Here is a 15115-nt window from a genome sequence, read left to right on the forward strand (position 1 = left end):
ATTTTAGAGTTTATAGCTGTATAAAAGAAAATGTTGTAAAAAGTATAAAATACAAAAATATATTGATGAATTTTAAATGTTTAGAGTTATGATTGCAAATTGATACACCAGTGCTCAACTCATTATATAGAAAGAAATGCGTCAGTCAATTCGCTTAAAACAGGCAAGTTAAATCCCCTGTAATTAAGCTGCATTTGAGTACAGCATTAATTTGGCTGGAACAATAATCACAATTTATAGAAGTTTGTCTTTGAAGTTTAAAGTTTAATTTAGCTCCAGATAGTGAATATCCGCCTCTTCGGAGCAGGGGCAGTAACATATCCTCAATGTTTGATTTATCATACGAAGGATATGATTAAGGATCAAAAGATTAAAATTGATAAGATAGAGGAATAAAGTGCATATGAGCTTATTGCTCAGGAAGTGTAGGTACAAATAGGCGTTAGGACAGTGATGATGATGTCCACTCTTGCCTTTGACTCACTCTGGTGGCCTAGTGTCCTTAGGAGACTCCGCCAGGCAAATGCACCACAAAACTTCTATAAGGTAATAAACTACCTTACAGACAGAAGTGTCTCAGTACGCACGTTTCAGGAATTGACATGCCCTGTGAATAAACAATGCCCGCAGGGTTCAATTCTTGGCCCTTTCTTCTGGAACACTGTTCTGGACGAATTTCTGGCCGTGGATCTGGGCTCCACGGAAAGCCTGGCCTTTGCTGATGACATGATTTTCCTTGTAAAAGGTAACACGCCAGTGGTTGTAGAGCAAAGATCAAATGCTGCCCTCTTGCAGCTGCAAGAGTGGGCACAAATGCACATGCCCAAAATATCACCTGAAAAAACCAAACAAATACTTCTAAAAGGCAATTTGGACATAAGAAGACATCCACAAATCAAAATTAACACAACCACTATAAAAATGGTAACAGAACTAAAATATCTTGGAGTGGTCTTTGATTCAAAATTAACTTTTTACTCCCATTTGATCTACTTGGCGAAGAAAGTGAGAAATTATGAAGGCGTGATTGCCAGGATCAGTCGAGCAGATTCGGGGCTCAAAAGAAACACCCTGACAATCATATACAATGCAATGTTCCTACCTATTATCACCTGTGGAGCCGGTGCATGGTTCACCAGCTCGGCCATAGTAAGAAATAGGAATAAATTAGAATAGACACAAAGGACAATACTACTCACTATTACCAAAGCATGTCGCACAGTAAGCACACCTGCACTACAGTTGCTGGCTGGAGCTCTCCCCTTTACCTGAAAGTAGCCAAAAGAGGCTTATATTATAGATTTAAAAAGGGCATACCCACAGAATTTCTGGGGATAGTCCTTGATACAATCAACACTGAAAGAAAAAGAATAGCCACAAAATTCCATGAGCTATGGCAAACAAAGTGGGAGCAGGAAACCAGAGGTCTGGTTACCAAACGGTTTCTGCAACGGGTGTCAATGGTTATCCCAAAACCACCTAAGTGGTATGCCCCCTGGACTTTTTTACAACATTTATATTGACAGGTAACGGCTCCCTAAAGGCGAAACTAACCTACTTAGGGCTGACTGATGACCCAAAAACTGCACTTGTGGCGAGAGTGAAGACTGGGGATACATTCTATATGAATGTATAATATATGATATCCCCAGAACAGAGCTAATAGCACAGATTGGCCTCATTCCCAGGGGAGAAGAAGATCTGTTCATCATTGAAGAGGGAAATTATAAAGTCTTTACATCTTTCACACAGAAAATATTCGAAATGCACAGAACAATACAAAGAATGGCAATAGTTAAAATTGCCCAAGTTTCCCACCACGCCCAGACAATGACTTAAAAACTGCCAGGATAGCAGTATTCTGCACCCTGACAGAAACCTGACATGATAAAACTCCCCAGGACTACCCTGCCATGTGTAGGAACCTGGGGCCCACAACAAATATGTAATTATGTAAGGGAGGGAGATGTACAGGCAGCCAGGGAAGCAGATTAGCTGAAAAATATCAGTAAACTGGTAGCAAGGGAATGCAATATAGAATGAAAGAAGAATGAACGAATGAGAATGAATAGGTTGGGCACTGAGTGAACTAGGAATTATGGTAAAAGGGAATAAATGGCAGTTTTGGTGAAAGAAAGAGTGATCTAGCATGAGGGAAAGAGGGAGTGAATGGGAATGAGTGGGAAAGAGCAAATGTGGTTGGCCGAGACTGGGAATAATTTACATTACTTTATATATACTAATAAACATTTAGTAACCACACAAACACTGAATTCTCCCCTGTCCTGTAAAAAGCTTGTGGCTAGGCCTGCACCACAACTGAAGAATTACTGTAAGTTGAAGTGCCCAGAGAGTGCAGTCCAGAAAGAAAGAGTCGAATAAATGAAATGAAAGTTAGAAGAATGAATGAAAGTGTAAGTGTGCAAGAAAAAGAACACAAACCATAAATGCTACAGTTAAGTACACACGAAACCTAGTTTTAATTAGTATTTAAATTTACATTTCACATCACTGCATCCCCCCATGGTGTGAGAAAAAGATGAATGAGTGTACGTGAAAAAAAAAATAATAATAAAAGAAAAAAATACATATATATATATAAAACTTGGAAAAAATATATATATATATATATAAAATATAAGAAACAAAGTATAAAAAAAAAAAAAAATGAATGCAAGTAGAGTAGGAATGTAGATTAGGAATAAAGTAAATGTGTGGCTTTCCCACCCCTTTCGCCTGGTGGGTTCCCATTGCCAGCTAACATATCCCACCCCCCCAGAGCGGGATGGGCAGCTTGACCTTGTTACCGGATTTGACACTACATGGATATGAGAACCATCACCTACAAAGACATACTGTGGCTTTGCTGCCGACAAAGCATTTGCAATCTTAAATGGGTACTCTAACCCGATTCCCTTTAAAACCCCATGCCCAGGCAGGGAGGGAGAGACAGAGACCTGTCTTCCACCCCCATACTTTGGCGCACTATGGCCATAGATGCTGATGCGCCAAAAAAATCCCTAATCAACCAACCAACTAACCCCCATACTTCGCCTGGTGGGGCTCGCCTCCACTGACCTCTTTGGGGATGCCTACTCTATCATCCCTATTCTTCTATCTGTTTTCCTATCCAGTCTTCAGTCTCCCCGTCTCTCACTTAACTGACCGAGTACACCTCTTAACAATGCCACCAAAATCTAATCAACGTCTAAATTCTACCGCTTTCGTGTAAATTTCTTTCGACCAAATTGTAGTGTACCCCCCTTTCTTTTGTGGTCCCAATAGGGGACAACAAACATTATTATCTTTCATCTAGAGTATAGCCTCACATCTAAATTTAATAACATCAAAATTTTGCCCAAACTATTAGGCCTTTTAACACATCTCTCTCTAGCGTTCAACCCCAACCAGCAATCCCATTAAGCAATTGATGTGAAACGTGTAAATATATATATTTTTAAGGTCCTAGCCACTGAAATCCCAGGAAACCAGGTGGCAGAACCTGCTAGAGCAACTTGTTGTGATACTGGACACAATCGGCTAGCCTCCACGTGGCGAGGTATGGGCAACGTCGGGCCCACTAGGGGCCTTGCAGCCAATAAGCTGAACAAACAATGGGCACAACACATCACACTGCACAGACATGACCCACACGCTTTCAAGTCGCTAGCTTGACAGTGTACTGTCCTCGATACAGCTAACACACGTGGAGATGGGAGAAATCCCATGTGCTGTCTGACATGAACATACTTTATAACTTATGTCCACTCTTGCCACCAATTCAATAGCTTATAAAATTATAAACTGGTGTGTCAAGCCGGTCTGGACCACATTGGATCAGGGAGCCATCACCTTCACACTAAACAGGCAATTAAAAACACTCCTTGTTGGATATCAAAAGGTATAACTTCAAAAAGGCAAACTGGCAGATTTTTGCAGAACATACAGCAGCTCAGCTGCAGAAACAGGAAAATGAGTGGTCTAGATCAAGCAACCGTAGCCCTGACAAGGAAGCACTGACTATGACAAACATTTTAATAAAAACAGCAGACTTGTCCATCCCACGGAAAAAAGTGAGAAAGCAGGCAGTCCCCTGGTGGTGCCCTGAACTGACTATACTCAGGAGAAGGGTCCACCACCAGTCAAGGAGAAATTTTCAAAGGGCCTCATTTGGCCAAAAAAGGAGGTGGATGCACTGAGAGATTCTTATAGAACTCTCAGCAATCAGTATACAGCCCTAATAATGGACATCATATTTACACTCATTAAAGCGTTCCTGAGCGAAAGCTCAACAACGCAAAACCCCTAATAAGGGACAAGAAAAAGGAATGCTGGAGGCATTTGGTGGGAACCACTGGAAACAATAACCCTTGGGGAGTTGTCTACAGAATAGTGACCAACAAGCTGCCAAGAGGAGATGTCTTAGAAACTACTCTCAAACCAGATGGAACACCAACCCTGTGTTGGGCAGACTCTGTAAATAACATCCTAGACAGTATTATTCAAACTGAAACTGGGGATCTTTCCCCCAACCAGCTGGACATTATAAAAGAAAACACTGAATATGACAATGCCAATACTGAACTTCTATTCACTATACAAGACTTAAAAATAGCACTATCTAAAACCAAAAACAATAAATGCCCAGGTTTTGACCTCTTAGAGGTTGAGATTATCAAAAAATTAGCAGAAATAGCACCAGACAAATTAATAGCACTATATAATAACTATATGAGACAGAAGGTATATTCCCAAAAGAAAAAAGCAGTGTTAAGATTAATTCTCAAAAACCCTGAAAAACTCCCTGCTGATCCCAAATCATATAGACTAATAGCCCTACTCCCTGTACTAGGAAAAATATATAGCATATTATGCCAATATTACACAGAAGCAGGTTTACATTCCAACAATCAGTATGGTTTTAAGCAGGGCAACAATACAGAGCGTGCCAAGCACCACCTACTGACAACAGTTAAAACCACAGAGGAGAAATATATGCTGGCAATCTCCATTAACTTTGCTGGGGCATTTTGACTCACTCTGGTGGCCTAGTGTCCATAGGAGACTCCACCAGGCAAATGCCCCACAGAACCACTATAAGGTAATAAACAGCTACCTTACAGACAGAAGTGTCTCAGTACGCACAAGGTTCCAGGAACTGACGCGCCCTGTGAATAAAGCTGCCCGCAATGTTCAATCCTTGGCCCTTTCTTCTGGAACATTGTTCTGGCTTTGGATCTAGGCCCCACGGAAAGCCTGGCCTTTACAGATGACATGATTTTCCTTGTAAAAGGTAACACGCGAATGGTTGTAGAGCAAAGATCAAATGCTGCCCTCTTGCAGCTGCAAGAGTGGGCACAAATGCACATGCCCAAAATATCACCTGAAAAAAACCAAACAAATACTTCTAAAAGGCAATTTGGACATAAGAAGACATCCACAAATCAAAATTAACACAACCACTATAAAAATGGTAACAGTGGTCTTTGATTCAAAATTAACTTTTTATCTACTTGATCTACTTGGCGAAGAAAGTAAGAAATTATGCAGGTATGATTGCCAGGATCAGTCGAGCAGACTGGGGACTCAAAAGAAAGACCCTGGCAATCATATACAATGCAATGTTCCTACCTGTTATCACCTATGGAGCCAGTGCTTGGCCATAGTAAGAAATAGGAATAAATTAGAATCGATACAAAGGACAATACTACTCACTATTAGCAGAGCATGTCGCACAGTAAGCACACCTGTGCTACAGTTGCTGGCTGGAGCTCTCCCAGTTTACCTGGAAGTAGCCAAAAGAGGCTTATATTATAGATTTAAAAAGGGCATACCCACAGAATTTCTGGGGATAGTCCTTGATACAATCAACACTGAAAGAAAAAGAATAGCCACAAAATTCCATGAGCTATGGCAAACAAAGTGGGAGCAGGAAGCCAGAGGTCTGGTTACCAAACGGTTTCTGCCACGGGTGTCAATGGTTAGCCCAAAGCCACCTAAGTGGTATGCCCCTGGACTTTTTACAACATTTATATTGACAGGTCACGGCTCCCTAAAGACAAAATTAACCTCCTTAGGGCTGACTGATGACCCAAACTGCACCTGTGGCAAGAGTGAAGACTGGGCACACATTCTATATGATTATATAATATATGACATCCCTAGAACAGAGCTAATAGCACAGTTGGCCCCTTCCCAGGAGAGAAGAACATCTGTTCATCAGAGAAGAGGAAAATTATAAAGCCTTTACATCTTTCACATAGAAAGTATCCGAAATGCACAGAACAATCCAAAGAATGGCAATTCAGCCCCACAGCAATTAAACAATAATCAATAGTTTAAATTGCCCAAGTTTCTCACCACACCCAGACGATGACTTTAAACTGTCAGGATAGCAGTATTCTGTGCCCTTGACAGAAACCTGACATGACAGAACTCCCCAGAACTATCCTGCCATGTGTAGGAACCTAGGGCCCCACATCAAATAAGTAACTATGTAGGGGAGGGAGATGTAGAGGCAGCCAGGGAAGCAGATTAGCTGAAAAATATCAGTAAACTGGTAGCAAGGGAATGCAATATAGAATGAAAGAAGAATGAACGAATGAGAATGAATAGGTTGGGCACTGAGTGAACTAGGAATTACAGTAGAATTACGGGAATAAATAGCAGTTTTGGTGAAAGAAAGTGGTGACCTAGCATGAGGGAAAGAGAGAGTGAATGGGAATGAGTGGAAGGGCAAATGTAATTGGCCGAATGAATACAAAGTTAAAAATAACTTACACTACTTTATATATATATACTAACAAACATTCACTAACCACAAACACTATCATTGCATTCTCCCCTGGCCCACAAAAAAAAAACTTGCGGCTAGGCCTGCACCAAAACTGAAGAATAACAGTAAGTTGAGGTGCCCAGAGAGGTAGTGCAGAAAGCACGAGTCAAATAAATGAAATGAGAGCTAGAAGAATGAATGAAAGTGTAAGTGTATGAGAAAAAGAACACAAACCATAAATGCTACAGTTAAGTACACACTAACCCTAGTTTTAATTAATATTTAAATTTACACTGCACATCATTGCATCCCCCCTGGTGTGTGAGAAAAAGATGAATGAGTTGTGAGTGAAACAAATAATAATAAAAAAATAAATAAATAAAATATATACATATATATACATAAAACTTGGAGAAAAAAAGAATATAAGAAAAAGGTATAAAAAAAAAAAATAGAATACAAGTAGAATGAGAATGCAGATTAGGAATGAAGTAAATGTGTGTCTCTCCCACCCCTTCGCCTGGTGGGTTCCCCACTGCCAGCTAACATATCCCACCCCCGGAGTGGGATGGGCAGTTTGACCTTCCTACCAGATTCGACACTACATGGAAATGACAACCATCACTGACAAAGACTTTCTGCAACTTTGCTGCCAACGTGGCATTGGCGATCTGAAGTGGGTACTCTAACCCATTTCCCTATAAAATTCCATCTCCAGGCAGGGGAGGGATGAGATAGGTATCTGTCTCCTCCCCTCCCTGCCTACACCATACTTCGCCTGGTGGGGCTCATTTCCAGTGACCTCTTTGGAGATGCCTACTCTATCATCCCTATCCTTGTTTTCCCACAGTCTCCCCTCCTTTCTCACTAAACCGACTGAGTACACCTCTTAACAATTCCACCAAATTCTAATCAACGTCTAAATTCTAATGCTTTCTTGTAAATCTCTTTCGGCCAAATTCTAGTATACACCCCCCTTTTTTTTAGGCCTGAAATCCTTGGAAATTAGGTGGTGGAGCCAGCCAGAGTACTTAAATAATCTATCTTAAATAATAATCTGCTGACCTGCCTCCTCGTGGCAAAGTGTGGGCAATGGTGGGTCCCAATAGGGGCCAAATGGCTAAATGGTCAGAAAAACAACAGACCACTCACCACACACTTTTTAAATCTCTGGCCTTCACAGAGTTCTGTCACTCACAAAGAATACAACGCGGAGATGGGGGAAATCCTTGGTTCCATCAGACAACTAACACACTTTACACTTGTCCACATGGTGATGTCCATAAGATTGCCTACGCAGATGACCTGGCCCTTTTGATTATGAGAAACTCAAGATTAGAGCTGGAGCAAAAATCAAATAACACCTTGGATGACTTTAACTCATGGTGCAATGTGCACAAATTAATTATTTCGGTTCCCAAAATGAAAAAGCTTTTTCTTAAGAGCAACTTAAATCTAAACAGAGCCTGATGTTAAACTTAATAAGCAAAGCATCAAACTAGAAAGAACATACAAATATTTTGGAGTAATGTTTGATCCTAAACTCTCTTTCATTCAACATGTAAAGTATATTTTGAAGACTAAGGCTTTAAACAGGGAAAATACTTAAAATTAGCAAAAACAATTGGGGTATAAAATCAAGTACATTAAAGCTATACTATAAAAGTTTATTTTTGCCTATCATAAGGTATGCGGCAGGTGCACAGGGCTTTAGGGTGGCTAATAGCATGGTGAAAAAATATCTTATACAATCTCAGAGATTTTTCCTTTTTGCCACCTCCAGAGCATGTAGAACTGTTTCTACTATTGCTCTGCAGGTTCTGAATGGCCGAATTATTTACTATGAAATAATACTGCAATATCTATTATATCAACGAAGAAGGGATCCCCCAGCTAATATTGGTAACTATACATTGAACATGGATTTATCTGAAAAGGAGGATGTTGCTAGATTAAGATCGAGTTTATGAGAAACTGGCAACCGGAATGGAATGCTGCTCTTTTGGGCAGGGTTACATATAGTTTTATTCCTAATGTCTTTGAATAAGCGGTTAAAATGGTTTTGTCCCAGCTTAAATGTTACATTTATGATTACAGGTCATGGGAGTATAAATGCCAAATTAAATGCACTTGGATTGTCTGCATCTCTACCCTTGTGGAGCTGTTCAGATGGTTGATCATTTAATCCTAGAATGTAACCACTATTTAGATGTTAGAAATCAGCTACTGATTGTGACAAACGTATATAGTCCTGCTGATTTTCAACAGTTGGTGGAGCTAGAGCAAAAAAGGGAGAATTCCTTGTATTTCTCTGATTTTGCTGATAGTGTGTTTAGGAGATGAAAATGAATTGTAAATGTTAATCCTTAATGGGGTGTTACACCAAAGATTTATAAGGTTTTCTTGGCTCTGAGTTTCACTGAGTCTTTTATTGTAAGTTGGTTTGTAAGCACTGTTGTTGAAAATTTAAATCTTGTGTTTATGAGAGGTTAATGGCTATGTCTTGCAGGAAAATAAGTCCTGTTAATGATATACATTATATGTATCGAATTTTAATGACTATGTACAAGAGCAAAAGGTAGACTTTCAGGAAACTTCATTCTAGAAGATAGCGTCGAAAACACTGTTTTCTTGCTGTTGACATTTATTGTGAATATTTTTTTTTTCTTTTGAAGACATATGGCTGTTAATGTTACTTCCTGTCTACAGACTATATATAATTTGTGTATAATTTTAGGCTTGTATATAATTTTCATTGATACTGTTTTCTTGCTAGATTTTGCAGCTCTGTTCAAATATTCTAAGTATCTTTAGATTAGAGTTTAAATGTAATAAAATATAGTTCACTATTTCTTTTTACTATTGTAAACGTTTCTCTTCTATTTCAGGGGATGTCTATTCTTCTTCCCCTTATCTTCTATCCAACTTTCCCTTCCCTTCCCTTCCAATCCCCATACTTCTCATTCTTATCTCCACTTCCTTTCCCTAAACACCTTGAGGCTCCCAGGGGTGCCTGGGAGCCCCAGTAAGTGTCTCTGGTAATGAAGTTGTCCCTGGCATGTCTCCTCGTGGCCAGGGTTGTGAGTCAGGGGACCCCTGGCTGTGAAGTCGCCAGGTGCCTGCACTCAACACAACACCACACATACTTACACTTGCCGGCATTGGCTTTTTGCCTTTTCAGATGCTACAGTGGTATATAGTGGGAACCATGGAGACTGCAATTAAAACAAACACACCTTAACACCTTATCCACATGAAGGAGACATATGAGAATATGAAATTAATTCTGGAGGCAATGAAGTACAAAGACCACCATTGGCAGATCTGTGGAGACCTGAAGGTGATTGCAATACTGCTGGGCATGCAGTTGGCATACATGAAGTACTGTGGTTCCTGAGTGAGTGGGACAGTCGGGCTAGGTCCTCACACTACAGAAGAAAAGTCAGGCCTCTAAGGGAAAATCTGTGCCCTGGGGAAAAAAAAAAAAAAATGTCCAGCACAATCCTCTGGTTGATCGAGGCAAAATTCTTCTGCCCCCTTTACACATCAAAGTGAGACTCATGAAGAACTTTATTAAGGGGATGAACCAGGATGGAGAAGCTTTCAAGTATCTGAGAGGACAATTTCCACTGTTGATTGATGCTAAAATTAAGGAAGGTGGTAGATGACTTTCATCAACCGGTGAAATACCACCACTTTGCTTATTGGAGGCTTGAAGTGGTGAAACCCATGTTTAGTCTCTAGAGCAAAGTTTCCAGCATCCCCCTCCCCCCATACTTCTCCTTCAACCCATGCACGGTACTAAGTACTATAGGTTTTGATACCTTTCATGTTTGGGGTTTTCATAAAAAAAAAAAAAAAAAAAAAAGGAAGGAATCTTTCTTGGTCCCGAAATTCGTGAACTTTTAAGGGATGAAAATTTTGAGCGAGTCCTCCAGGGTAATGAGAACGCAGCTTGGGAAGCCTTTTTAAAAGTGTTCTGCATGACTTCCAGGTAAACTGAAGAGCTGGAAACTATGTTGAGACTGTGAACAATCTTCTAGAAAAGTATCATCAATTAGGCTGCAACATGTCACTGAAAATCCACTTTCTCGACTCTCACTGGACTTCTTCCCTGACAACTGTGGTGCAGTTAGTGACGAGCACGGTGAGCAATTCCACCAAGGCATTTCAGCAATGGAAAGACGATATCAGGGTAGGTGGAGTGCTTCTATGCTTGCTGACTACTGTTGGACAGTAACAAGAGATGCCCCGGAAGTGGAATACAAGTGACAAGCAAAAAGAAGGCGCTGTCATGATAGGCCACATTTTGAGAAAGTACTTTCGGTTCCTGTGCAGTTTGCTTGTGTTCTTGTTTTTTTACGTTTTAATTAAAAACAACTGTGATTTATGTTGTATCAAGGAAATGTAAATATGAGATTGTTTTAATATTACTTTTCACTCCTACTACTACTGAAATTATTATAATAGTGAAAGTACTGTATCTCAAAAACTAGAGCTAATAAAAAAAAATTCTGAACTCATATTCGTTTTTCTCGACCCAAAATTAGTAAAGTTTGCCTATTTTAAGAAAGGAAACAAATTCAAAGAATTTTTTTGTTGAACAGTGAGACCTAATGAAGCTTATTTCAATTTCAAAAGACAGTAAACCAAATAAAAAATAAAAAAATTATTTATTTATATTTTTATTTTTTCAGTGCACCATCTATAATCTACTGTCCACATATACTGTAAATCTGGTATGAATTGGATTACATGCACATGAGTTCTAAATAACATGTGTAATTTATGGCATGAAGACAGGTAAAATGACATGTATAATTTATGGGACTCTGAATCATCCTAAAAAGGTAAAAGGAGATGATTCACAGACTCGGCAATCTAATGTAAATGAACTTTTGATTTTTGGAAAAATAAGTATAAAAAATTAGCACCGCACTAGTTTAGTGTGTAAATAACATGACAGTTTAAGTCATTTAAAAATATAAAAATTAAATCTTAAAGAAATTAAGAAAAAATTTTATAAAACTTTTTTTTTTTTTTTTTCTTTTTTTTTTTTTGGAATACAACCTCTAAATCTTCACTCAACTCCTGGAGTGCCTTTAATTTATTTTCTTCCTCTGGAAATAAAAAATTATAAACTGATTTCATTTCGATCAAAATGTGTACTACTCAAAAATATTGACTAATGAAAAATTAATAATAATAAAAAAGAAGAGAGAATTTTTCCACTTGAAAAACAATTCACATTACAAATGTTTTAATGACATTCATAATGAAATATATATATATATATTTTTTCCCTTCTTTTCAGAATTTTTCCTATTGGAAAGAAGTTCTGTTAAAATTAGTCTTCCTTTGATAACATAAATATACTAAAATATTCTCTGAAACTATAATCAATGAAACAACCTCAGCTTGTGATTAACATTACATATAATGAGAAACTTTATGACTTAAATGAAATTATATGTCCTACACAGCAGCTTTGTTAACAAGTATTCATTTTTTTTTTTTTATCACTTTTAAGTATATTTGCATTTTTTGCATTTTTTTTTTTTTTTTTTTTTTGCTTCTATCTGTTTCAAAAGCTTGCTTGCATTAGCATTTATTAATTTATTTCTTAAGCTTCTAGCAGGCACACCATATCAGGATTTTATTTTTCAAATGATAAAAAACAGATGAAAACGGAGCAGTTTTAAATTTTATTCTCAATTCTGACATATTTGATAAGAATAAATCTTTAGTAACAGCAATCTTGTCATTCATTTTTTTCCCCCCAACTATCTCACTTTCAAATACAGAGCAAAAAATGGAGGCCAAAATACTCTACAGAAAATAAATACTAAAGTGGGCATGCAGCACGTTTTGTACACAATCACAGAACAATTACTAAAAAGAAAGTAACTCCAAACTACACAAAGTTTTTAATTCAAAAAAAGCAAGCATGATCTAAACATCATTATCCTTCTGTATTGTCTCATTAAAGTGAATTATATATTTACTGTCTGATAGTTAAACTGGCATATGAAACAAACTTTGCACACCATACTTTGGTGTTTTACTGGATTTAAGAGCAGTTTACTTAAGTTCTGCACCTATGCATCAAGAAGTAAGCAATCCAACAGGCAAGAAAAAGGCAATGAGATGAGATTTAAGTCACAGAAGAACAAATTTAAATTGGAAGCTTCACTGGTTTTTGTACAATAAAAAGCAGATGATAAAGTATTTGAAGAGAAACAGAATTACTCACAACATGATATCGTATGAGATGCATTCAAAAAGTTCCTGGAATTTTACTATAAAAGTGAACAGTTGGGCTTATTAAGCTAATCACCTTCAAAGTAACTTCCTTTGCTCCAGTCTTCCCAAGCTTTGAAACATCCTTTAAAATTAGCACACGTAGGGCCAGTTCGGCATTTTCTTTGAAGTCATCCAGCCAAATGATAACCCTGAAGACCCATTTCAGTTTAGAGAACATAGTGTATAGTGTTATTTGTGATCCAGCTCAAGGGGTTTCCCCCAACTCCACATCAAGCAATGTGATAAATACAAAACTCTGTAAATGCCAGATATATAGGTTAGCGAGTGTTCGTGAAGTGTTAGTGTGGGTTATGTTGGTTGTGTTGTTCATCCAGCCTCTTAGCCTGGGGGCTTGTGTTTTCACACAGAAACCTCTAGTTTAGCGTTCAACCACGAGGAGGCAGGCCGGGCAGTAGGGAGTATAAAGCACTGGTGGAGCAAACCCTGTGGTAGCCAAGGCAACACACAGGGAGAACCAAGTAAAAAAAAAAAAAGTGAAAGTTAGAAGGTAGTAATGGGGAGATAGGTTAAAGTGGTAGGGGGGCAGTAGAAAAGGTGCCCTCCTGGTTGAATGGGGGGAAAGCAGAAGGACTCCCAGGAACAGATGCTCATTCTGTCCTGGGGGGTGGAAGTTGACAGATGCAGTGGGGTTAACCACCAGCCAAAGGGGAGATGGGGCCACCCAGGTTGGGGGTGAGAGAACAACTAACCCAGGTGGTAGGGGTGAAAGATCATAGGGAAAGGGATCCCTACGTTGGCACACCTGTTTACAGCTCTATACAGCATCCCATACTAAGGCAGCTAAGTAGCCACAGTATGGTGTCTACTTGAATGGGCAGGGAGCCATACTGATTCACATGCCCACCAGTCAATCCAAGGAAGAAATGGGGGGAAGACAACCAGTTTTTCCATTCATGATCCTCCTCACAATCACACACTGTTCTCATTCTGTTTCTATAGTTTTTTTCTTACATTTTGTTATTTTTTTTTTTTTTTTTTTTTCACATATCCATTCTCTTTTTTTGCTCAGATCCTACATAGATTTTTCAAACAAATTACATGCAATAGCTTACCCACAGTCCATTTGATCATCTGACAGCAAGCATAGAACAAACTTTGTAGATACATGTGCATCCCTAAATCTTGCATCGGGATTGTGTGTACTTAGCCTACAGACAGTCCAACTTCATGAGCAATCCTGACAACAGTCATCCGCCTATCATTTTACATAAGTTACTCCACTCTTCGTTGTTTCATGACAATGAAATTTTCATCGCTTTCGTGAACCTCAACAGTGGATGCCACTGTGAGGTTCACCTTCCAGTGTTTCCTGTCCATTTTTAAACTGATTAAACCACTCTTAAAATGCTGTTTTCTTCAAAGCATCATCTCCATAAACTTTCTGTAAAGCTTGCAGTGTATCTGTAGCACTTTTCCCAAGTTTAAAGATGTTAGCATAGTGTTCAGCTGCAACATTCCACAATCAGTCAGCTGTGACACGAGCGAAGTGGTCAAGCCAGTTTCACTTGACATGCATGTGCATCAAGGTCAGCAGTAAAGCCTTTTGGAACATTATGTGAATTACAATTCATATAGTGGTCATTCATATATTGGCCATAGCAGAAACCATTTAAATACCAGCATGCAATTCTGGGAACTTTTTGAATACACTACATAAATTTGGAAGTTACTGTTGATAAAGTTAAAGACAGGAATTTTATATCTCTACTGTAACTTCATAACAGAAGCAAAAATGTTGACAAACACCAAAATGGAACTGCATATTCAAGTGAAGTTTCACAAAATTCCTATAAATAAAAATAATTTTAATAATCAAATCAAAATAAAATTTTGGTTTTGAAAAGTGTGCGAAGGTAATGAATTAATAAGGTAATGTAGCAACAATGGAAAATTTCTTCTGGGTTTCACTATCAATGATTATTTGGTCTTAATTTCTTTCATAATCTAGACTTTAGGTTTATTTGGATAGTTTGGACCTTCTTTGGTCCTTACCAAAATCTTTGGTAAGGATGTTAA

General features: G+C 38.5%; 1 protein-coding gene across 2 annotated transcripts in view; it reads right to left on the reverse strand.

The window, feature by feature from the left end:
- Nipped-A (Transcription-associated protein Nipped-A) overlaps nt 1–15115 on the reverse strand; it is a 1216281-nt gene that overhangs the window by 1166105 nt on the left and 35061 nt on the right. For both annotated transcript variants that reach the window (XM_090382460.1, XM_090382459.1), the window contains exon 3: nt 11846–11895. In XM_090382460.1, the coding sequence (XP_090238586.1) occupies nt 11846–11895 (50 nt within the window). The remainder of the gene's footprint in view (nt 1–11845; nt 11896–15115) is intronic.

The sequence above is a fragment of the Mastigoproctus giganteus genome, chromosome 10 (genome assembly GCF_048544385.1).
Source record: "Mastigoproctus giganteus isolate SK-2022 chromosome 10, ASM4854438v1, whole genome shotgun sequence".
Taxonomy (NCBI): Eukaryota; Metazoa; Arthropoda; class Arachnida; order Uropygi; family Thelyphonidae; genus Mastigoproctus; species Mastigoproctus giganteus.